At 36.1% G+C, this 22,997-nt stretch overlaps 4 protein-coding genes across 6 annotated transcripts; 2 read left to right on the top strand and 2 right to left on the bottom strand.

The window, feature by feature from the left end:
• Positions 1-6,878, bottom strand: LOC129881189 (calcium-dependent protein kinase SK5-like). Its single transcript, XM_055955577.1, has 7 exons — positions 6,143-6,878; positions 4,885-5,028; positions 4,614-4,766; positions 4,329-4,444; positions 1,781-1,948; positions 1,426-1,650; positions 1-320 (listed from the first exon to the last, which is right to left on the bottom strand). Exons 1-7 carry the CDS (start codon positions 6,699-6,701, stop codon positions 183-185), a joined length of 1,503 nt encoding a protein of 500 aa, XP_055811552.1. The 5' UTR covers positions 6,702-6,878; the 3' UTR covers positions 1-182.
• Positions 6,879-8,046: 1,168 nt separating this feature from the next.
• On the top strand, positions 8,047-11,985 carry LOC129881187 (protein OPI10 homolog). Its single transcript, XM_055955574.1, has 3 exons — positions 8,047-8,264; positions 11,104-11,236; positions 11,341-11,985. Exons 2-3 carry the CDS (start codon positions 11,134-11,136, stop codon positions 11,799-11,801), a joined length of 564 nt encoding a protein of 187 aa, XP_055811549.1. The 5' UTR covers positions 8,047-8,264; positions 11,104-11,133; the 3' UTR covers positions 11,802-11,985.
• An 84-nt stretch (positions 11,986-12,069) lies between these two features.
• Positions 12,070-16,083, bottom strand: LOC129881185 (serine/threonine-protein kinase SAPK7-like). 3 transcript variants are annotated; one of them, XM_055955572.1, is made up of 8 exons: positions 15,857-16,083; positions 14,154-14,481; positions 13,848-14,078; positions 13,667-13,759; positions 13,503-13,595; positions 12,857-12,961; positions 12,683-12,781; positions 12,070-12,595 (listed from the first exon to the last, which is right to left on the bottom strand). In XM_055955572.1, exons 2-8 carry the CDS (start codon positions 14,271-14,273, stop codon positions 12,272-12,274), a joined length of 1,065 nt encoding a protein of 354 aa, XP_055811547.1. In that variant the 5' UTR covers positions 14,274-14,481; positions 15,857-16,083; the 3' UTR covers positions 12,070-12,271. The 3 variants fall into 3 exon arrangements, with proteins under 3 accessions (XP_055811547.1, XP_055811548.1, XP_055811546.1); XM_055955573.1 differs by having other exon boundaries at positions 14,154-14,267; XM_055955571.1 differs by lacking the exon at positions 15,857-16,083 and having other exon boundaries at positions 14,154-15,010.
• Positions 16,084-16,657: 574 nt separating this feature from the next.
• LOC129881184 (uncharacterized) lies at positions 16,658-22,928 on the top strand. Its single transcript, XM_055955570.1, has 8 exons — positions 16,658-17,108; positions 17,443-17,578; positions 17,737-17,806; positions 17,891-17,984; positions 18,784-18,997; positions 19,373-19,514; positions 20,987-21,157; positions 22,507-22,928. Exons 1-8 carry the CDS (start codon positions 16,820-16,822, stop codon positions 22,696-22,698), a joined length of 1,308 nt encoding a protein of 435 aa, XP_055811545.1. The 5' UTR covers positions 16,658-16,819; the 3' UTR covers positions 22,699-22,928.
• Positions 22,929-22,997: the final 69 nt, after the last annotated feature.

The raw sequence follows: 22,997 nt of genomic DNA, 5'->3' as shown, positions 1-22,997 counted from the left end.
CGATCGAAAATTAAAGCAGATTTAGAAGAAAATTGTTCTAAGCTTGGACAAATAAAGGTAAAAGAAACAGCCATCAATAAAGCAAGGGAAGGGATCAAGTTCAACACCTAAGCCTTGTAGCAGTAAATGTCATGTAATTGGATTTTCATGGCAAAAGAAATTAGAAAGTTCACGTTTGTGGGTCATACGTTTTCTTCACTCTGTACGAGTCCAAGTGCTTCTCCTAAATTCAAAGTGTTTCTTATGGTCCTCCTTCCAACGCCTCCGCCGGTGCCTTTCCTCATCATTGCAGAAAATTCCCCATAGTCTATCTGTCCATCCTGCAATTTGTAAGCTCTTTTAGTGGGGAAAACACAGGAACAAACATTAAGAATTGTTAGAGTGGGTAAAAGTCCACATTGGTTGAGGAATGGACTGGTGGTCTGCTTATATGGACTAGGGCAATCCTCAAACCCCCCCCCCCCCCTTAGAGCTAGCTTTTGGAGTTGAGTTAGGCCTAGGTGTCATATCTTAACATGGTATCAGAACCAGGTCTATCTCCGTTTGGGCTCCCGGTCCACGCGGGTGTGAAGGGGAGGGGGGGGGGTTAGAGTGGGTAAAAAGTCCCACATTGATTGAGGAATGGACTGGTGGTCTCCTTATATGGACTTGGGAATACTCCCCTCATGAGCTAGCTTTTGGGGTTGAGTTAAGCCCAAGTGCCATATCTTTACAAGAATTAAGAGAAGACAGAAGACAAGTTGGACAGAAATTGAGTTGGAAATTGAGAAATGAACTGAACTCATCTAATCATTGAACATCTAAGTTAACACCTGATAGGAATTCAAACAAAAAATTAAACCTTTAAAGAGAGAGATAGAACTACAGCCTATTTAGCTGAACATAAACCAATGCAAATACCATTCCCTATACTGGTACATGACAGATTCTTATGTTACTAAATAAAGTGTAAATCAGTAAAGTTGTCTTCAGCATTGGTACAGGCAGCACAAAATGAGACTAGGCTTCTCCTTCCTTTTTGCAATTGGGGGGGGGGGGGGGGGGGGGTTGTAATAGTACCAGGCATCACTTTTGACCATTGACAATCTTTTTCAGCATGGATTGCGATGAAGCAAATTGACACCTTTATAAACACTCCTGGATGTTGGACACTATTAACTCAACACGCCTGAGTGGATCTGGGGTTCCCCAGTAGACTTTTGATGTGTATTTATGGGTGTGAAAATGAGCTTGCAAAAGGTTGACTTTTATATCACGTGAAAGGCTGAGAGCATCCGACCCTCAAGACAATCGATAGAGCCGCGCAAGATCTTCATAAACCCCTTTGGATGTCTTTTAATAAATTGGTGGACATTATGAAACTTAATCAACCCTTACTCCTTATATATGTGCATGATATACAAAACATAAGAAAATAGAACTTACATTATCTTGATCAATATCTTTAATTATTTCATCAAGATTGAGCTCACTTAGACCAAATTCTTTGCAGGCTTGCTGAAGTTCCTCGATAGTTATGTATCCACTACCATCTTTGTCAAAGAAAGAGAATGCTGATAATAGATTCTCTTCTCTTTCCAATTTGTTCAAATGAACAGTAGCAGCAATAAACTCCCCATAGTCTATTGTTCCATTGTTGTCAATGTCAGCCTGTTAAATAAAACAAGGTTGGATCTATGTGGTCAAATGAGTGGAAAGTTATCACACACATAAGCACGGGTGAGTGGAAGAAAGAGAAGGTGGACATATCACACAAAAACACAATGAGGATAATTCTTACCGCATCCATAAGATCCTTGATCTCAGACTCCATTAGTTCTGAACCTACTCGCCTCAAACCCTCTTTTAGTTCCTCAAAGGTTATTGTTCCACTATTGTCCGTGTCTAACATTTTGAATAGCTCCTTGAGGCCACCAATTTCTTCTTCTGATAGCCTCTCGGCAATCACCTACAAGTAACAAGAGAATGAGTAAAACAAGAATCAAAGATATAACTCAATAAGACATTGAACATTGAATTAGAATCGATAGTGATTGGACATTTCAAAATAAATATCATTTAAATAGCAAAGAGAAGCACCCCAATTATAATTATAACTTTCATCCAGAAAGAAAAATCTGTAGGCCCATTCAACAACAATTCAGCAAAAAATAGGACAGCTCATTGAGTTCAAATTATCTTGGTTATTGCGTCACAGATTCACTTCAAATATCATCGGCAACACATTAACTGAAAGTGAAATAAGATACTTTCAGCAGGATTTAAGTTTCTACACATAATCCCTTTCTTAAGAAAAAAATGATATTTGCCAAGACTGCGAGAATAAATTGCAACAAGCAGGACATAGAACCCAGTAGAAGAAAATATAACTAAATGGTGTGATTGCAGCATCTATTAAAAATTCAAACATTTCTGGTAAAACTGCAAGAGGATGAACTATTTAGTGATACCGCAAGAATATATATAAGATACAGACTAACAGAGTACATGTTGTCTCACGGAGATATGGTTCAGCAAATAAGAAAATAAGAATAACAGGAAAGGCATTTATCAGGGAAAAAAGGAGATGAAGATTGAATAAGCACAAAAACCAACTACACTAAGGGAAGGGACCACTATAGTGGTAATTAGTTTTTGATCACGCAATTTGGTATCTATATTCAGGAGAGACAGAACTTGATAAAAACGATGTAGGAACCCAAGATAAAACTTAGAGATTTGTATGTCCGTACTGTGAGGTATAGATAATCCTACTATTACTAATTTGTCTTAAAAGACATTATTTAGTAATGGAATAAGATGAACTCAACTAGACTGGAATGTATATAATCCCTTTGGGGACATCCGATAAAAGTGGAACAATATGGAGAGTGGAATGTATATAATCCTTTGGCGCCATCTGATAAACTCATAAAAGTGGAACAATATAGAGAGTGGAATGTATATAAGGATTCAAATAGAGAACCCAACTAGTGTATCATTGTGGCATGGTAGTAGTTATTGTTCATTTACTTACATTCTTTAATAGTGATATTTGCTACAGGAAGTTGCTTCCTTTATGCAGTAGCACTAGCAGTAATTTCATCGTTCAATGATTCTATAATGATCAAATGTAAAATGTGATTCTATTGGTCTTTCCATAATCCAGTTAAGTGATCCTTCCACTATTTTGCGATCGACCCTGAAAATAATATAATTCTAACAGGAGGCAAGGTGACAAAGAAACACTGAGACAGGAATGGATGAGACCTGATTACTTCAACCTATGCTCACAGGTAATCTCAATTGATGTAACATCAGTTTGACCATGTATGATCAATAAAGGCACATAAAACTTGCTGTCTGAAAAGAACAACTTATTGCACACATATGTAAGCATGAAACAATATCAGTATCATGACATACTGCCAAAAAGTTTACCACTCTCCACACTCACTGTATTCAAAGTCCTATCCAACCTATTCTGCGAGGATTATATAATAGAGCAAGGTATCCATCCATAATCTTCAGCCATCAGAAAGTCAGCACTTCCAAGGGACACATTAGCATAGAAATTGTAGTCACCGTGGACTTGATATGGCGGAATCTTATTCAGAGAGTATTCACGTTAAAAAATCTGGCAATCCATCATCCAACATTTAAGCAAAGGAGCTTGTTCATTCCAAACATAACATTTAAGGAGGAGGCTTCAGTGTGTTTATACTTCACGCTCTTAATGTTTAGATAAAGAAACAGGAACAGTTTAGACTTTCGCATAACTATGATATGCCACAGAAATAAACATGTTAATAGTTTCAAGAAATGGTATTTCGGCACACCCAATCTACAAAAACAAAAATAAAATAAGGCAGCGACATTTTACCAACTCTGTGCAATTTATATCATAGGTAAAACCTTCCAGTACTCCACATGAGAAATGTCCAAACTTGACTTGGCTCTCATTTTTTGTGTTTGGGGGGGTCATTGCTGTACGTACCTTGTTCTTGTGAAGGATTTGTTATAACATTATGTAGAAATGACAATAAACATGGATGTAAGAATCTTTCATGAATATGATTTGCATTAACAGCTTCTAGTATGTGGCATACTTCTTCAATACTCCTCATCCCCCAAACAATTTTCAATTCTACCCATATTTCTACACTTCTATACTACTTTTCTGCATTTTTATTTTTATTTTAAAACTGCATCTAGATCCAATTTTAGTTTCTTTACTGCTGAAGTTCTTGGAAACACTATAAAACCGTGTGGCAAAAGTTGTTCCAGGCAAGGAGAGTTTACACAATACAGACACATGTAAGCGGATAACAAACTTTTCAAGAGCTTACACGCAAAGCCATTTTCTTTAGTTTGTTCATTGCTGAGAATTGCTTGAGGCGTGAAAGAACTGCAGAATCAAGAGGTTTATCAGGGGTCATTGAGTCATCCACGATCCACGGATGGCCTGACAGTCACAGGAAACAAAAATGTAAGCTCATTGTAAAAGCACTTTGTTTCAACAAGTCCGTGGACATGTTTTTGAAATATGCAACTTCTTAAAGAATGACAGTAAGAGGGTAACAGCATTTTCCAGAGCCAAAAAAGTCTCAGTTTTCACAACTAGAAGGACCTACACAAAACTTCATGGGCAGTTAACCTCCTCTTTGGATTCCTATCAAGAATTTTGCGTAGCAAATCCTTTGCACTATCTGAAATTCCAGGCCAAGGTTCAGATTCTAAATCTAGTTTGCCTCGCAGTATCTGACGAAATATTCCCATATCAGTTTCTGGAATCAGGAAAACAGTAAGAATTATAAGATAAGATGAGCATGAAAGACGAACTTTCTAACAGACTTTATTTCCTCCTCAACACCCATAGAAATATGAACCTGGCAATTACAATACCTGCCCAAAAAGGTGGAACACCACTAAGTAATATGTACAAGATAACTCCTGCACTCCATACATCTGATTCAGGTCCATAATGCTTGCATAAAACCTCTGGCGCAACATAATAAGGACTTCCAACAACATCAGAAAATGTTTCACCTGATAACAATAAAAACATCAAGGAACAGAACTGTTTACCTTTACCATTAAAGGTCAAGTACTCCTACATTAAGTAGAATAAAAAATCAGCAATTCTCAGTAGGACAAATGTAATGACCAACTGCCCAAAAAAAGAGATGCAATGAATTATGTCAGCAAGGTTGCTGGACTTTCACATTTGAAAACATGATATCAGCAAGCGAAAGCAAAAGCTAAGTGTTAGATAAGGTGAAATAAAACAGAACCTCACCAGAAACATATTAGCCGTAGAAATTAACGAAGTAAAGTTTTCATTCAGCAAGACCAAGTTGAATGGAACAATCACATTCAAAAGCAAAATGAAACGAGACAATTTGAAGAGATACTCATACCAAGATTAGAAGAACCAGTAAACATATTGAAGTTACAAATGTCATCATCAAATTTAAGACACGGTTATCATTTTTATGTTCGAGAACACTCCCTAAATAGATTGTCTGGCATTGACCAACTTGGTAAGCTATGTACTATTCAATCGGAACACTAGTAATAAAGTAATTAAAAAAAGGACACTTATACAAACAATTTTGCTTCTGTAAAGTGCTTCCTAGAACTGTACATACACAAATACTGTTATAATGTAAATCCTGCAGATCCAAAAGTAGAGGAGAAGAAACAAGAAGTGGGAATACCCATTTAAAATAACAAATTGAGACATGACCAACTTCTGAATACCTACTCTTCCGTCATTTTATTCCATATAATTCAAATCATTAACAAAGAAAGACTCAAGCTTGTTCTTAGTATTAGAGAAGCATCTCAGTTATCAAAAGAATTAGAGAAGTAGGTAATCCCCTTGGTAACTGTCCACTTGATGAAACGTGAAATAACAGGAGTCTCACTAGTGACAATTGGTCCTCTTTCTACCCTATGAAAAGAAGTATTTTTCAATCATGAGCATTACAAGAATCACAGTTTCTCAGTCTAGCTGCAAACTTAAAGGAATCATGAATCACCATTTACTTGATAACTGATTGGTTTGTGAAAATCATGAATTCCTATGATGAAGGATTATGCTAACAATCAAACATTTAAAAGAAAAGACATGCTTTCCACTCGAAAAAGGGGAATGTACCTGGCTTATAGAAAACAGAAAGGCCAAAATCAGTGGCCTTGAGAGCAGCATCCTCTTGAGAACTGAGAAACAAGAAATTCTCAGGCTTTAGATCTCTATGCATAACTCCTAATGAATGGCAAGCTTCCACCACTCCAACAATTGTTTTGATCAATTTAGCAGCTTCTTTTTCACTATATTGCCCCTTTTCAACAATCCTATCAAAAAGCTCTCCACCAGCACAAAGCTCCATAACTATATGTACATATAAAGCATTTTCATAAGTACCCTTTATTCTAACAACATTTGGGTGTTCAGATAGATGGTGCATTATCTGAATCTCCCTCCAAACATCCTCATAATCTTCCTTACAGATGAGCTTCTTCTTTGGTATAGTCTTGCAAGCATAGAGATTAGAAGTAGATATTTCAGTACAAAGATAGGTAGTTCCAAACTGACCTTGACCCAAAATTTTGCCTAGAGTGTAAAGACTCTCAAGACTTTGGGTTTTGTAAGGAAGAACCCAAAAATGCTTAGATGGGGTTGATAAAGATGATGTTTTTGTCTTGGAGGAATCCATTGTTAATGGAAATAGATAGATGTATGTGGTCCTCTGAACTGAATTTTGATTCTCAGACCTGAAAAATGAAAACTTTACTGATTATAGACTTTTCTTCCCTTTTATTTCCCTCTTTCGCAAGAATTTACCTCTCTAGATTCCCTCTCCCTTTCTGTGTGCTCTGCTGACAGTTTGGTCGGAAATATGCTCAAGTGGACTCTCATTTCTCCTTTTGACTTTAATACCCCTCATTGGACTATAAGAATTTAAAATATCTATTTCAACAATAGATTTTTATTTGGTTATTTTGGACATAATTACTTATTTTTTAAAATCTAATACTTTACAAAATATAAATTAATAGAAATTGTGTGATAAAATAACCATATTAATAATTACCAATTCCTCCATCCCATATTTTATTTTATTTCAATAAAAAATATATATTAAAGGTCAAAATAAAGCATTCAATTGACCAGATGACATTTGGGTCTGTGTAGGCAAAATACACAGAGACCAGAATTTGGGACACTATTTAACTCATAGCCTAAAAAATTTAAGTTTTTGTAAATTTAAGTGTTCACATATAACTTGAGATATACGACATTAAAATTATAAAATTAAGTGTTCGTTATAGGTCTGCTACTCCTTATTTAATGTGTTTCAGTTATAGAAGATTTTAATCATCTAAAAATAGATTATTTTTAAAGGCACATGTATTTGAGATACACTAATCATTAGGACTGTTCAAAACTGAATTGTAACCGATAAGACAATTACAAAATTGACTTATTTGTTGATTGATATTTGGATTAACGGAATAACGATTGATGAACAGGTAATTTTTTTATAGTTAACAATTTATTGATGCGAGGAATGATTACTCAATTTTCTTATTGGATAAATGGTTAACCTGTTAAAAATTATCATAGTTACATTTTTATTATAAATATATTTGTTAAATAAATGCTTACGTGCACATTACCAACTTAAGTAAAGCTAAAAATTTTTTATTTAATTTGACGTGTGATCATTATATTGATGAGTGAAAGTAAACAAAGGGAGTGTGAAAAGAGTAAACCAATACACTCGCTTGATAATTACTAATATGATATCAAATCAATCGATAACTTACTCATTGACTCACGAATTATTAATATATTTAAAATTGATATTCGATAAATCAAACTGTTAAACATAATTATATGCACGATTCGTCCAATAAACAACCTTATTAGTTACTCAAATCAGATACATATATTCAAAATTAATCTCAAACAACTTGTATAATTATTGACATTATCATTTGATTGAGTAATGAGCAGTGTGGTTTATCAAATTTGCTCTTTAATGTTACCCCCCTCAAAGTAGAGTGCAAATGTTCTGGACCTTTCTAGACTTTACAAGATGCGTGTAGTCATTTCTTCTACTTTCCTTTTTTTTGGTCTTCAATCTTTCCTTTCTCCCTTTTCTCAAAACAAACCCTACCTTTAATCTTGAAAACAAAAGGGTACGGCCATTCATAGCTAAGAATTCTCCATTTGCATGCCTCTGCTCCGGCGCTGGACTACTTCACAACTTTTGGTAGACTATCCTGACATCCGCTTTTTGCTTATTGCTATCATCTAGTATTTACTTTTATTTATGGTATTGTATGTCAGTGTCAGAGTAATTTAGTCAAGAATTTGCCTTAAAAGTCATAAAGATCAAACCTTTTTTAGTGTTTGGAATAATAATCACTCGGATAGATATTGACAATTCATATAGCTGATTTGAGATTGAGGCTGTAGTTGATTGATTTACTTTTATGGTGTTTCTTTTGATGTAGATACCTGAATACCAAGTATAGCTAGTAAAAACCTATCTTCCGGGACATATGAAGATTCTTTCAGGATCTAGGGTGTTAATTTTGAACTTCTAAAATATTACCCGTCTCTGCCTAAGATCCCGGCATCACAATTCCATTTTTGTCTAAATTGCAGAATAAATGGGCTTCCGAATGCAGTATTTCATTAGTTACTTTTTCAGGGCCTTGGTTTGTCACACGACTATGAGTTTCATATTTCCGTTTGTGAAAAGAAGTATAAATATCTTCATATGTCAATGCCTTTTTCAGTAAAGCGAGTCTCTCAGCTAATCTCGAAAAAACATTAAAGTGGAGCCTTTTAACTTCATTGTTCAACCTGAAGCCTACTTTTCTCCGCCTTTAGAGAAAACTACTCCTTTCGGGTTACAGGTTGGTCACTCTCAGTCGTTCTTTCGAAAGATTCTCGCACACGATTCAGTTTGCCTGCCCAGAGCCATAAAGGATAAAGACAAAGATTTCACTCTTTCAAGATTGAATTTATAGTTTAGAGTTCCATACCCAGGCACGGAATCCACTTACCAACTGACCCGAGTTTGAATTGGGGAACAAACTATCTAAGTAACTAGATAGCTCCAGGAAGGCAGCGATAAAGAAGAATCTTATCTAAATCACTTCCTGTCAGCCCTAATGTAACTGAACGAAGTGGAAAACCCGCAATACGAGAGCAAAAACCTTCTGTACGTAAGAAGAAAAGCTTAATCGAGTTAGGTAGCATGTAGATCGAGCGCAATTAGCTACAAGAGTGATGATTTCACTTTGGAAGGAAAAAAGCATGTCAAACAAGTCCTCACTCAGCTCTCAGGCTGTCTGGGAATAGCTTCCCACTGCTTAACTTTCAATTCACTTCTGACCATCTAATGATTTTTGTTCTTCTTGGCATCTGTTATTTTATTTTGGCACAAATTTTTTTGTTTCTTAAAAAGAAATAGTGAGGGTAGAGCTTTTGTTTTTTCATGTTGTCAAAGAGTTGAACAATGATTTTTTTGTGTTGTCAAAGATTTGACTAATAAAAATATATTGCGAGTGCCTGATCAAATCAATCACCTCATGTGGTTATGGTATTTGGATATGTTGGAAATTTTGTGGGTTTTAGCTGATTAAGCTTCGTTGTTATCTGGTATAGAGGGAATGTTTCACTTGGTAGTTTAGCTTGCACAGATTATAAAGGTGGTATATCTTGAATATATTTAATTATTCTTCCTATTAAGAATCTTTATTTTTGTAGAAATCTTTTGGGTGACTGATCTTTACCCCATCAATGTTTTTAAGTTAAACTCATTTTGAATTGACTAAAATGGTTCAAGATAGAAACTAACCTCAGAGCTGCCTTTGAGATTTCTCGTCTTGTGTTAGCTTGTATATTATTGTCTCCTGTTTACAGTTTTGATCTATCTTTGTGAAAGAGATTTCTTCGGGAAGGATGTTCTACTCTATGATAATTTTCTAATAAAGGACTCCTCATGGAGCTAGGATAGTGTGGTACAAGTATTGTATGTTTGTGCTAGAGTTAGGTTTATAATCCAAATTTTGAAGAAGGGGATGTGGATTTTGAAGAAATGGTATATAAAGTGGATGTAAATCTTGGAGATCAGGACGAATGAAGCTATTGCTTCTGAGCTGCCTATGCCGGCATAGTTACCCGGTACTTGTATTGGTGGGAACTAACAGTTACCTGGTGAAATAATCGAGATACACGCAAGCTGACCTGGATGTGGCAAGTTCACTAACCAATATTTTGCCTTGAAGTTCGGCTTAAAGGGCTTGACTTGCTTAAGAAATTTTACTCGGTAGACAGAAGAGTTTGCATGTTTTTTCCAATTTCCTGGAATTCAGCTTGTCAACACAAACTTTATGCCTATTCAAGAGTCCCCTTTTCAGTTCTCTGTGTATTATTTGCATGCTTGCGCTTTTAAACTTCTGTGTCCTAGTTCTACATAGTTTGATGTTTTTGGAGTTGAAAACTGATCAAGGATCAATATTACTACTAACGACTGTAAATTGAACTATATTTTTATACTATCATGTGGCTTTTACCTACAATCTAATTATGTACGCAAGGAAAAAGGAAGTATTTTGTCACCCTTTTGGGCTTTTTGGTGTTATGTAGTTGGTGATCCAAGTGGTTACCCTTCATAACTCATTTTGCTTTCTGATTGCTTGGTGTTTTATGCCTTCGATTGCTCGCCGATTTCCCTTTCTGGCATTCTTTGCTTCAAGTTCTGTAAGTAAGTTTAGGCCATCAAGCAGTATCAGATACTATTTTTTGGGGTTGTTTTGCAAGAATATATGAGATTTGCTCTTTTCATTGTGCATTTTGCAAAAATGATTTCAAGGTTGGGCAGGTACGGCTTAACTTTGCTCAGTATTTTTGTGTTGAACACAAAGTAAGCAACTTTAAACTACTTTATAATCTTTACCTAAAACTACAATCTAGGCAATTCTGCTTCAAAGTCAAACTTCTTATGGCTGTTTGAGTGTGATTAATTTGAAACGCCCGACCGTTAGATGCTTTGGAGATCTATTTTCTAACTGTCGTTCCTTTCTTCTTTTCCTCAGGAAAAACACAAGAGGAAAAAGTAATTAACAATGTTTGGAGTAGTGTTCCCGAATCGAAGCTTCCCTATGGATATCTCCACCTTTGCTCAAATAGACACCACCCATTGGGTCCTTGACATGAACACCTTTGTTGGTGAGTTCCAAACCCAAAAGCCAAAGATAGTGTAAACTTACATCACTGATCAAAAAAGACTATTTGTACTTTTCCTCTTGACAGTTCTAGCATTACATGTGCAGGGGAAGCATATGATTCAATTCGAGAAGTCTGCATATTCCTCCTCAACAACTTCACGCTGCCACCAGACAAGGCCCTCGCTGTGTATATCCAATCCCCTGGCTCACCTTTCCTCTTTTGTGGTGCAGTCACACTGACTCGACCCTCCGCTGTGCTGTCGCTTCCTTGGCCAGAGCCCGGTGGGCAACTGCAGCTCACTGCTGATGCAACTCCAATCTCTGCCAAGATAGGTGTTTCAGTTGAGGATCTTGCAACACTTCCCTCCCTTGATGTGGCTGCGGAGCAGAAAATTGAGAGGCTGGCACTGAAAGTTGGTGAGAATTTATTTAATTTTATGCAGTCATTTTGTGGAGTGGATGGCAGTAAGCTGGTGGTGCCTATGGATATATTGGATCGCTGGTTCAAGAAATTCCAGGAACGAGCAAAGCGAGATCCAGAATACTTGAAGGGCTTCGCTTTGTAGTTGGGTTAGGAAGTACATTTTCATGTATGAAGGTTCCCTGATTTTGATGAGAATATACTGATTTAATTGTTGTAGGATTGTGGTATTTCATTGTCCAGTATTTGGTTAAAACTTTGGGCTGTCAACTGTTGTCGAATGTTGATTAGTGTTATAAATGAATTTCAATCTTATCACTTAAGTTTCATGAGAAGGGTCTAAAGCAGTTTCTTCTCTTTCTTGTGCTGATAATGTTCAGAGCTTGAGATTAAAAGGAATATTCATTTAGGAAAACCCCATTTCTGGTGAAGTGTAATATCTTCTTAGAAAGAAGTATCCTTCCATTAGGCCTTGAGATGGAAGCATTTGATCCTGGAGTCTCCATATAAGTAGTAATATATTAAGTAGTATATATGAAAAGTTCGTTGATTGTAGGGAATAGGGCCAAGTTATTAGTTGTACAGAACATCAAAATCAAATGAGAAATGGTAAGCTTAAGCATCATCATGTGTGATATGAAACTCTCCACTTGCATGAACTTGCTTAACTTGTTTTTCATATTCATCTTCTTCTTCTTCCTCTTCTTTGGTCTCTCCGTCTTCTTCTTCGTCAGTTCCCCAGCCAAATCGCGGAACAGGCCTTGATGTAGGTGGTGGATTTCTTGCCTCCGTTACTATTTTCATGATCTCCTCAATGCTCTGAAGGGAGAATGTTGGATTGTCTCTTTTGTAATATACTGCTTGAGCTGATTCTGTAAGTTCTTTTGGCAAGCTCTTCAAGAACCATGGGTGGTTCTTGATATCTTTTAGTGTGATTCTCTAAAAGAGAATATGATGTTATACATGAGTACACATATATTTTGAATGAATTAATTATAAGATTATTAATGATTGCATAAATCATACCCTGGCAGGACTGGCAACAAATATGCGAGAAAGAAGGTGCTTGCATTCATGAGATATGTGCACGTAGTCTGGGATTTTGTATTGAACACCCATTATTCTCTGCATCACCATTTATTTAGTAAATACACTAATTATATACGTCAATTTATTTAATTTAAACAGAGAAAAACTCACTGAAATTGTTTTTCTGAAATTCTTGGGATCATCTGCATCTTCAAAAGGATATCCTCCCACCAACATCACATATAGAGTCACTCCACATGACCATACATCTGCCGACTAATTAAAAAAGCAAAACACTTTTTTTTTTTAATATCATAACTAGTACGTAGTGAAACATATAATTAAGATATAACAAATTAACTACATATATAATCAATCGAGAGTCGGTATAGTTAACCAATAAAATGAGATGTTTAATTAACTAGTTGAAAGTAGGATTATCAAGAAATTATAATTAACTTCCAGGATAAGATCCAATAATATATGGTATAGTGCATCGTTATCTGGATTATTTTACAAGTCACCATCACATGAGATATTATAATTAATTAGACAATAAGTAGTTTATAATTTTTTAAAGGAGAAAAAGTTAAAAGCTATAGATGTCCAAAACGAAACGAACATGCTGGTCACATGCAAACTTTACATTCTAGCTCAAAAGGGTGCATTTGACAACTTGCATTGCTTCAACAACGTGATCTATTCATTTCAACCAAAATAGAAGATTGATTCATACTATGAGTACTTCCGTTTGAATGATCATCATATATGTATATATTTTGAAGTAAAAAAGTCAGTGTATATGTATATATGTTACCTTGCCATCATATTCCCGGCGCGATAGAACCTCGGGTGCAATATAAGCTGGAGTTCCAACAGTGGACTTGGGCCGTGAATGCAACACAGAAGACTGTCATTGATTAAATTAGTATATAGATAGATAGATAGATGATGATATATCAATTAATTTTATGTACGTACCTTGGAGTAACCAAAATCACAAATTTTAAGACGAGGTGCAGGACTTCCATCTAACAGTGTGTTTTCCAATTTCAGATCTCTGTGGCATATTTGCTGTACATTCATTTATAAATTATGAAGTCGATCGATGATATATTAATATTAAATTAGAAATGATGAAAGGGCTTAATTAATTAATTACCATGTTGTGGCAGTAGTGTACTCCAGAGATCAACTGTTGAAAGAAGTATCGAGCTTCAGGTTCACTGAATCTCCCTGCTTGACAGATGCGATCAAAGAGCTCACCACCTGCTGCATACTCCATAACTATCCCCAAGTGTGTTGGTGTTAATAACACCTCTTTGAAACGAATAATATTTGGATGTCTCAATGATCTATGATTTATGATTTCTCTCGCCACATTCTCATCAATCTGCACCAACATATATAATAAGCACATGTATACGAAAATGAATGAATTAAAAGAGACCATGGTAATTATACATACCTTCCGTCCTCGCTCAATGTATTTCATGGCAACAAGCTGTTTAGTTTGTTTGTGCCTCATGAGCCTGGCCACCCCAAAATTACCAGATCCCAATTCCTTCACCACCTCGTAATTCTGCATCTTCGATAGATAACTAGCTACTAGCTACTTGCTTAATTATATAGCTGATACTGTCTATGTACTAGATGGATTTGGATTATTAAGTATTATATGGGCAATATAGATTGTTAAATGATTGGTGAGATCAGGTCAGGTCATGTATTTATAGCTGGTTTGTTAGTGGGATAGATGACTTATGGACGATACATCAAGTGATAAATACTGGCAACTGGCATACGAAAGGTAACAGTTCATCAATCAAGCCGTACTGAAAAGCACGTGGGGGGGAAAGAGTAATGGTATGGGATTCCACACTTCAAGTTTTGTATCCCCCATCCCACTCATCACCACTTCCATAAATACAACTTTAAAACAAATCATGAAAATATTAAAAACATATACATATATATATCACCTCACTTTTGTCTACTGATCATAAAATGATAGTAGTACTATAAGTTCATTATTTGCAAAAACTTAGCTAGTGTATAGATGGATTATGAGAATTATAAATTCAGACTTGATTTGCTTTTGGATCTCCAAAAACGCCGCTCTCCAAGGATGCATGGGTTGTCACTTTGACTTTTAGCTTTAGAGCATTATATTTATTATTGCTTTTTTCTGCTAAGCAACTTATGTATTAATCTGTTATTATTATTGGTCAATCGGTCATACGAATTATTTGAATCTCAACATTTTCAGATCATGTTACCGCCCAACTCTGATCAATCATAAGTAGACACCTGATCCAGTGTCGTGATTAGCTAGCTTATTTCTGTATTATTATTATTATTATTATTGTCTCATATATTAACTTGTTTTGATCATGTATGAAAGATGCATGCATAATTTTCTCACTTATGTCTGTGGCAAAGTTAGGAGTTAGGAGACAGAGATGCCGACTCTATCTTCTTTTCATGCTTCTGCTTCAAGTCTTAAACAAACAAGCCTGCCTTGTATTATGTATGCTTCTACCACGGCCTTCACTGCTCTTCTTTTTTATTTTGAATAAAACTTCCTGCCTTTAACTTACCACATCATTTTCTTTCTAGCCTAGAGATCAAGTGAAGGGCAAAGGTAAGGTAAAAAAAAAAAAAAGGGATGCTCTTCAGGATTGCCGCCTCCCCTCTTTTAGCATGATGAAAAGGGATCGAAAAAACTAGATTATTTGATTTTTCAGAGCCATTCCAAATAGATGTTCTGACTTGGGCGTTGACCCTGTGATATATAACATCTCTCAAAATCTTTCAAGGCAACATATATGTAAAAGATAAATATACAATAAAATGTAGTAATAACACTCTCCTCAAGTGTGTCATTATACAAATCTTGGACTTTCTCCTGCAATGTTTGTTGGACCATTTTCAGAACAGTTTCATGGTCTCTCTGCTACCTCTATGTTGTAATCCCCCCCATAACATATATTATACTCCTATGTATTAGCAGATACTCAAAACCATGCCAAATAGCAGCAATAAATTAGAGAGACAGAGACATCTGCAAACTTACCTCAACTTCCTATCTAATATAGTATTAAAAGCTGAAACCAATTGTGCTAGCAAGCATTCAGGCAGTAATCATCATCAGTGCGATAATCAACTTACTTAAGGAGAGAGGATACTTCACTGGGCACCGTACGTTGATCAATTGACGTTTGCTTCATGAGTAAGCACAAGAATGTTCCACATAATGCTATGAGACTTTGGTTGGAGAGCTGAGCTTACTCATCAATCACTCCATTCACACATGAAATGATCCATACTTCTCACCAGGGAGAATGGCTCTTGTGAGTCACCAATTAACTTCATCTTTCTTTTTCAACTCCATCACAAAATTGATACTGTACAATCGCTGACCAATAGTAATACGAGACACTCTCTGGTATAATTTTATTCAAGATAGAGTCAATGGATTTAATTTTATGCTCATAGTATTTAATTTCGTTTATGAATTTAATAATTCAGTACTTGAATTCACAAAACTCGTCCTATATCCACCTCTATTTTTTACTGTCACGCAAAATCTTGAAACATCAAAGATGAATAAAAAGGTGTTCATTTATTTGAAAATAGATCCAGCTTGAAACCGAGCATTGAATATGTCAAGCAACTCATCTCGTGCCATGAGTTGCACCAAATTGCATATATCTTATAACGTATAAGGTATTAAAGAAGTAAGCGAAGCTAGCGGTCACGACTGCTAAAACGACAACTTTTTGAGCACTTGTATGAAGAGCTCTAAGTACATAGACGGAGATAAAAATTTATCTAGGCTTTTCAAGACTAATCTCCGCTCCACTCCTTATTTCCTTATTAATAGTAGTAAAGTACATAGTAATGGCATAATTTTTTATGTGTCGTCTGTAATATTATTTTGGTAATACGTCCAAATTGGTATCATATTGTTTTTTTTCCTATTCTGATTTGATCCATTTGGAAATGTTTATCCATTATGTCATACTAATACTAAAATACTAACAAGACCCTTTCAAGGTGGGTTTTTGTCCAGTTGAATCTGTACTTGAAAACAAGAAAAGATTGTTCAAAGGCGATCGTGATCGATCAAGTATGTCTTTCCTTCAGTTTATCCGCAGCGCCATTAATGGCAGTCGAAGCACTTCATCAAAGATTGCCCTTTTAGCAAGATCAACAACTCCTTTCACTAATCGATCTTTTTGTTCGAGGTCCGAATCCGAGAAGAATAGTACAACACCATCAGCGGCGTCGTACTACCATCTAAGCGGTGGACCTACTCACATGCGTGCTGCTGTGTTTTGGGAACCAGGCAAACCCCTCACCTTTGAAGACTTCCATATGCCTCGACCTAAAGCTAATGAAGTTCTCATCAAAACTAAAGGTAACGTCCCTACTTTTTTTTAATTCCGTAGATTGCTTTTCTGCCAGATAAAACAATGTTGACTGCCTCTTTGTGTGTCCTGGTTTTTTCTTTCATTTCTGCAAAACTGTCCAAGATAAACTTCTTTCCGGGAAAAAAAAAACTATCTTTTGAGTCCAGGGCTTTGGTCTAGTGGTAAGAGTGCAATGCGTGATGTGTGGGTTTGGCACGTATTTGATTATTACTTTTTATATGTAGGTCTATGTTTGTATGGTTCATTTCACATGTGAAATGAAAATGGTATCTATATAACAAGGATATGAAAGCTAAATTATTGTTCATGTGTTTGCTACAGCCTGTGGAGTCTGCCACTCTGACCTGCATGTAATAAAAGGTGAACTTCCATTCCCTAGTCCTTGTGTTGTGGGGCACGAGATCACTGGTGAAGTGGTTGAACATGGACAGCTCTCAGACAGTAAAATCATAGAAAGGTTAAACTAGTACATTTTCTTGAAACATACTATAGCTTCTCCAGACCCTGCGCATAGCGGGAGCGTTAGTGCACCAGGCTGCCCTTTATACTATAGCTTTCCCTTGATGTAGTTGTCCTGGCCAATAAATGATGAGAAGAATTTGTTATATTTTTCAGGTTTCCTGTGGGATCTCAAGTTGTTGGAGCTTTCATCATGCCTTGTGGTAGCTGTTCCTTCTGCTCTAAGGTGACAATACTTGGATTTTTTTCCCCTATAAAACCAACAATATTTGCATATCATATTGATACCATAGTTATCTAATGAACACAGGGTCAAGATGACTTATGTGAGGATTTCTTTGCTTACAACCGAGCGAAGGGAACCCTTTATGATGGGGAAACTCGACTGTTCCTCCGCAGTAGTGGTAAGGAGGCTGTTATTACTTGCAATTTTTTCTGGTTTCTATTTGAGTTCCAAAATTAAAAGTATGGTCTTCTCTAGCATTCAGGTCAAGCATAATTCTTCAATGCAATATGGATCAAATGTTCAATTTTCTACCTTTTTTGCTTATGCTAGTGGTTTCTCTAAGCTACTAAACAGATGGCTTGACATGGTCCTGTAATCAGTATACAAAAGTCTTCGTTGCAATTTTTCTGTAGCAAAGTCTCACTTATCTTGGAATCAAACTGATTACTTTTATTGTAACTGTGAAGGTTGAACACACTTAGTTTGGCTGTAAAATTTCCACCCCATTCTTGCTGTATTACTAGTTCTGGTAGATACTACTTGTTGATGAGAAAGAAGCCAGTGGTCTAGGAGATATTCAAATCCCATATTACCAAGTTTAAGAGAAAAAGGAGGTTTGAAAAATGATATTTAAGAGTTTACTTCTATTGAAGAATTTACGGATCAGGAAAGAAGTATGTTAATACAGTTTGAACCTTTATCACATATGCATGAGTGTTCTTCTTCAGCATTGTAGGATGTACATGAAGGTTTCACATCGAGAAATATTTGTTTACTTGTAATAGTACCCCGTCATACTTTCTATCAACATTTTCAATGTTTATAAAAGTTATAAGGGTTCAAAAGCTCCACGGGGTGGTCCCTAACTAGTAATCAACTCCTGATTCTTCTCTTCTCATGTGGTTTTAAACTTTTAATTGCTTAATGTGGTTAACATTACCTTATCCAAAAGAAATAGTAATATTTTGATCTTTCAGGTAAGCCGGTGTATATGTATAGCATGGGAGGTCTAGCTGAATACTGTGTGGTTCCAGCACATGCATTGGCTGTTCTACCAAATTCATTGCCATACACAGAATCTGCCATTTTAGGATGTGCAGTTTTTACTGCCTATGGGGCTATGGCTCATGCTGCTGAGGTGCGCCCAGGTGATGCTATTGCTGTGATTGGTATAGGAGGTGTTGGCTCAAGGTATAAAGTTGGATCATCTTATCCTTCAAAAAAAAAGTTGGATCATCTTAATTTGATTTAATTATGAAAATGAATAAAACAGAATGTTTAGGGTTTCTGACATGTGCACATTATGCCTGCAGTCTGGACACTGGTGAGACTCTATATGTCTAACTAGTGACCTCCATTTTAATTCAATAATTTACTCGACGTCAAGTTCCGTTCTTCATTTCTATGCATTCACAATTGATTTCCTTACTATACCATGTTTCTTCTTCATATTTAATCTTTATTCATTCTTACCTCTACTATCCTGTGGATGAGCATCTTGAGTTAAGCTTTGCTACTTTTATTCTGATTTGCTTCTGTGATTTATAACCTGAAAACACGGTATAGCTGTCTGCAAATAGCAAGAGCATTTGGGGCATCAGAGATTATTGCAGTAGATGTTCAAGATGAGAAATTGCAGAAAGCTAAATTCCTTGGAGCCACTCATTGTGTAAATGCATCAAAGGAGGATGCAGTGAAGAAAATAAAGGTATAAACTTCTCCCTTAACCTGTTACTATCAAATTAACTGTCAAACTCCATATAGTATTTACTCATTTCTGATTTCTAGGTAAAGAGATGGGTTTGTATGCTAATATACATTAAGGCCAAGGCCCAAGAGTACATCTGTATGCGCTCTGTTGTAGACTAAGTTGTGCGGACTCTTCATTTTCGATGCTGCACCCATGTCGGATTCTCAAAAAATACACTGTTTTTGGAGAATCCCACACACCCATTGTCATTTTTGAAAGTCCAAGCAACATAGGCTGTAGTTAGTTATAGGAAAATGATGTGCAACTGAGCAGAGAAATTATTCCAAATGAGATCAGTTGGTTCTGATTGCGCGAGTTCTTGAATTTTGACCTTGAGTTCATTGGTCAACTTGTGTATTCAAGAGGGCTGTTTTCGCACTATGTTCATGTCTAGCTTATGCATTTTCTGTGGATTTTGTTAAATCCAGGCTTCAAATCTTGTTTGAGTGAAATCTTGTAATATATATTATTTGTTATTGGCGAGATGGGTTCTGCTCCAGCTTTTTCCTTTCATTGTTTTTCTGTTTTCTATCACTCCCTCTAACAAGTTTAGCCTCCTTATGTTTGTGATGCTTTATTTTGTGTTTGGTATTTGCATTCTGGTTAATCTACATGTATAATATTGCTCTTGTTTTAATGCAGTGTTATCAAAATTTCAAAAGCAAAAAGCTCAAAAAAGCTCTAAGGTCTATTGGGGCGTTAAGCACAAAGTGCAAATAAAGCGGAGGCTTTAATGAAAAAAGGCATAAAGGGAGAAAAAATACAAATATATATGTTAAAGTCTGAGACTAATAATTATAAGCATGAATGACAAATATATGAACAAAGAAACTGAATAAAATTACGATAAAGTGAAATATTAATTGCTTAGTGTCGCCCCTTCAGAAGAGGCTCATTGACAAGGGAAAATTATGCCTTAGAACCTTGATGATGATACTGAAATGCACATTAAGCGACGTAAGCGCTCAATACGTTTTGAGCCTTGCTTCAGTGCTTAAGCGCGCTTTAAGTGCACCTTTGACAACACTGTTTTAATGTTTTGAATAATGTGACAAACTTCTGGGTAAAACCAGTATATAGAGAATGGCGACTTTCAGGTGATTAATGGTGAGGCCGTCCTAATAAACTAGTGCTATTACTACTATTGGTATATGTTTTCTTTTGTTTTTATTAACCAACTGAACAAAAATGTGTTGCACCTATCACGGTCCAATAATAAAGGAAAGTTTGTGCTTATAATACTAGTTCATTGGATTTAGTTTTTTAGTATCTGAATTTTCCTTCTAGAACTCTGAAATGTGTTACTCGTGCATTTATTGGGAGATTTTGCCCATAGCTATTTGCTTTTTAGGTTGTTAAAATGAATTCTTCTTATGAATCAAATATACCACTTTTTTAAACTAATAATATCAGCTATTCAACTTGTTCAGGACATCACAGGAGGCTACGGTGTTGACGTAGCTGTTGAAGCTTTGGGGAGACCACAAACATTCTTGCAGTGTGTGCAAAGCGTTCGTGATGGAGGCAAAGCTGTGATGATTGGCCTTACACTATCTGGTGCTAAGGGGGAGGTGGATATAAACCACCTAGTGCGACGACAGGTGTGTGCTTTTGTGTGCAGGTCTTTTATTGCTTGTCTCTCTCAATTCCAATCTGCTAACACTGACGATCCATTCCCTCCTTTTGATATGTCATAAATTGTTTTGCCTTCAATGAAATATGCACATACTTTTTTGTATAAGGTAAAGGTTTATTAAAGAAGTACCAAGCTGGTACATAAAGATATATCAGAAGTAGACAACAACAACAACAACAACCCAGTGAAATCCCACAACATGGGGTCTGGGATATATCAGAAGTAGACAGTGCCTACAGAAATAAACATCCAGTTACATTTTTCCTAGCAAATCTAAGAAAGCCCATGTACTGATCTATACTCTCCTCTAAGCACCTCTTAAACCAATAGAAAACTGATTTTGAAGACAGTGAGATGAGATTCTTTTTGTTTTCAAAACAACCACTTTTCCTTTCTCTCCAGATGGTCCAGAATATGCATTACTGGAATGGTCCTCCATATTTGCTTCTGATTCCTTGCTATCTTTTGCCCTTGCCAGCTGACTAGTAGGCTTCTTATATCTGAAGGCATAATCCAAGTGACCCCACACCGGCTCAGGGACAGCTCCCAGCATTGCTTAGCAATTATACAGTGAATAAACAGATGATTAACAGACTCCAATCCATTTTCACATAAATAGCACCGGTTACTTAAAATGAAGCCTCTCCTTTGTAGATTATCTTGGGTTAAACAAGATTCTCTGATGATAATCCACCCAAAACAGGCCACTTTGATAGGCGCTTTGGTACCCCCATAACATTTTCATGGCCAATTTTCTTCATAATTATCAGCCTGTTTCTGGGAGAATATCATAGTAGCTTTTGACAGAATATTGCAGATCATTGTTTGCCGGCCAACTATGCAGTCCTCTTTATCTTCTTCTACCATTGATCCAATTATTGGAGTGATTGCCCTACTTCTTCCAATTCCCAATCATTAAAATCCCGCCTAAAATTCGGCTGCTAGACATTTGAAGAGAAAACTCAGCAAAACTTCCTTCTTTGTATATATATACACACACATATATGCACATACTTTTTAAAACATAAAATTCTGTAAGAATGAAGATATTAAGGGGTAAATATGTATGGGTTGGTCTGGGCCTAGTCTGTGGTCTGTTAGTAAATTCATGCTGATATATTAGTAAAAGTTTTTTTCTCATTAAAAAAGGGTTTAAATAGTCTTCATTTACTGGGTATTTATTCTTCTAGTGAAACATGAAAATCCGTATTATGTTTAGGCAAGGGCATACTACTAAATATTTTTCTGAGCACTTTTGTGTTTTCTTATAAGAGTTTAAGCAACTCTTTCTCATTGCTGATATTGCGATGCTAGATAAAAGTAATTGGCTCTTATGGAGCCAGAGCAAGACAAGATCTCCCTAAGCTGATTAAACTTGCCGAAAGTGGCATATTTAATCTAACTGCAGCTGTTTCAAGGACCTGCAAATTTGAAGATGCTCCTCAGGCATATAAAGATCTTGATCAGGGAGCCATTGCTGGACGCGCTGTTGTTGAGATAATGTAATTTTGATATCTACAGCAAGCTCATCAGTCATTTGACATTCATGTAAACTTCAGTTTCTGGTGGTCTAATGCTAGCAAACATTACTGTTGGCGTTAAATGAAGCAAAGCTGTAAATACTTGTCAAAAGAAATAAAGCAAATTTTGAAACAGGGGTTTCCCAAGATGTTATTCTCAGAAATCTTGCCGGTGTAATGTGGTGTAATCTCCAAGTTGATTATGCTTCATGGTGATTAGTGTACATCTCTATAAGATTAAACATGCTAAAAGACGCCTTTTTCCTCCTTACGTACACCCTCACT

The sequence above is a fragment of the Solanum dulcamara genome, chromosome 2 (genome assembly GCF_947179165.1).
Source record: "Solanum dulcamara chromosome 2, daSolDulc1.2, whole genome shotgun sequence".
NCBI lineage: Eukaryota > Viridiplantae > Streptophyta > Magnoliopsida > Solanales > Solanaceae > Solanum > Solanum dulcamara.
The sequence above is the reverse complement of the archived record's forward strand: the minus strand, read 5'-3'. Positions and strand labels throughout refer to the sequence as shown.

Bases quoted from the DNA above. Each gene is read 5' to 3' on its own strand.
- LOC129881189 (XM_055955577.1), bottom strand. From the start codon at position 6,701: ATGGATTCCTCCAAGACAAAAACATCATCTTTATCAACCCCATCTAAG. The intron at 5,029-6,142 runs GTACATTCCCCT...TATTGTTATCAG, and splicing joins TTCTGTTTTCTATAAGCCAG to GTGAAACATTTTCTGATGTT. The intron at 1,651-1,780 runs GTAAGAATTATC...TTTATTTAACAG, and splicing joins TCAAGGATCTTATGGATGCG to GCTGACATTGACAACAATGG.
- LOC129881184 (XM_055955570.1), top strand. From the start codon at position 16,820: ATGTCTTTCCTTCAGTTTATCCGCAGCGCCATTAATGGCAGTCGAAGC. The intron at 17,109-17,442 runs GTAACGTCCCTA...TGTTTGCTACAG, and splicing joins AGTTCTCATCAAAACTAAAG to CCTGTGGAGTCTGCCACTCT. The intron at 19,515-20,986 runs GTATAAACTTCT...CAACTTGTTCAG, and splicing joins ATGCAGTGAAGAAAATAAAG to GACATCACAGGAGGCTACGG.
- LOC129881185 (XM_055955572.1), bottom strand. From the start codon at position 14,273: ATGCAGAATTACGAGGTGGTGAAGGAATTGGGATCTGGTAATTTTGGG. The intron at 12,962-13,502 runs GTAACATATATA...TTTTTTAATTAG, and splicing joins GCCGGGAATATGATGGCAAG to TCGGCAGATGTATGGTCATG. The intron at 12,782-12,856 runs GTGAGTTTTTCT...ATGGTGATGCAG, and splicing joins ATTTCAGAAAAACAATTTCA to AGAATAATGGGTGTTCAATA.
- LOC129881187 (XM_055955574.1), top strand. From the start codon at position 11,134: ATGTTTGGAGTAGTGTTCCCGAATCGAAGCTTCCCTATGGATATCTCC. The intron at 11,237-11,340 runs GTGAGTTCCAAA...TTACATGTGCAG, and splicing joins TGACATGAACACCTTTGTTG to GGGAAGCATATGATTCAATT.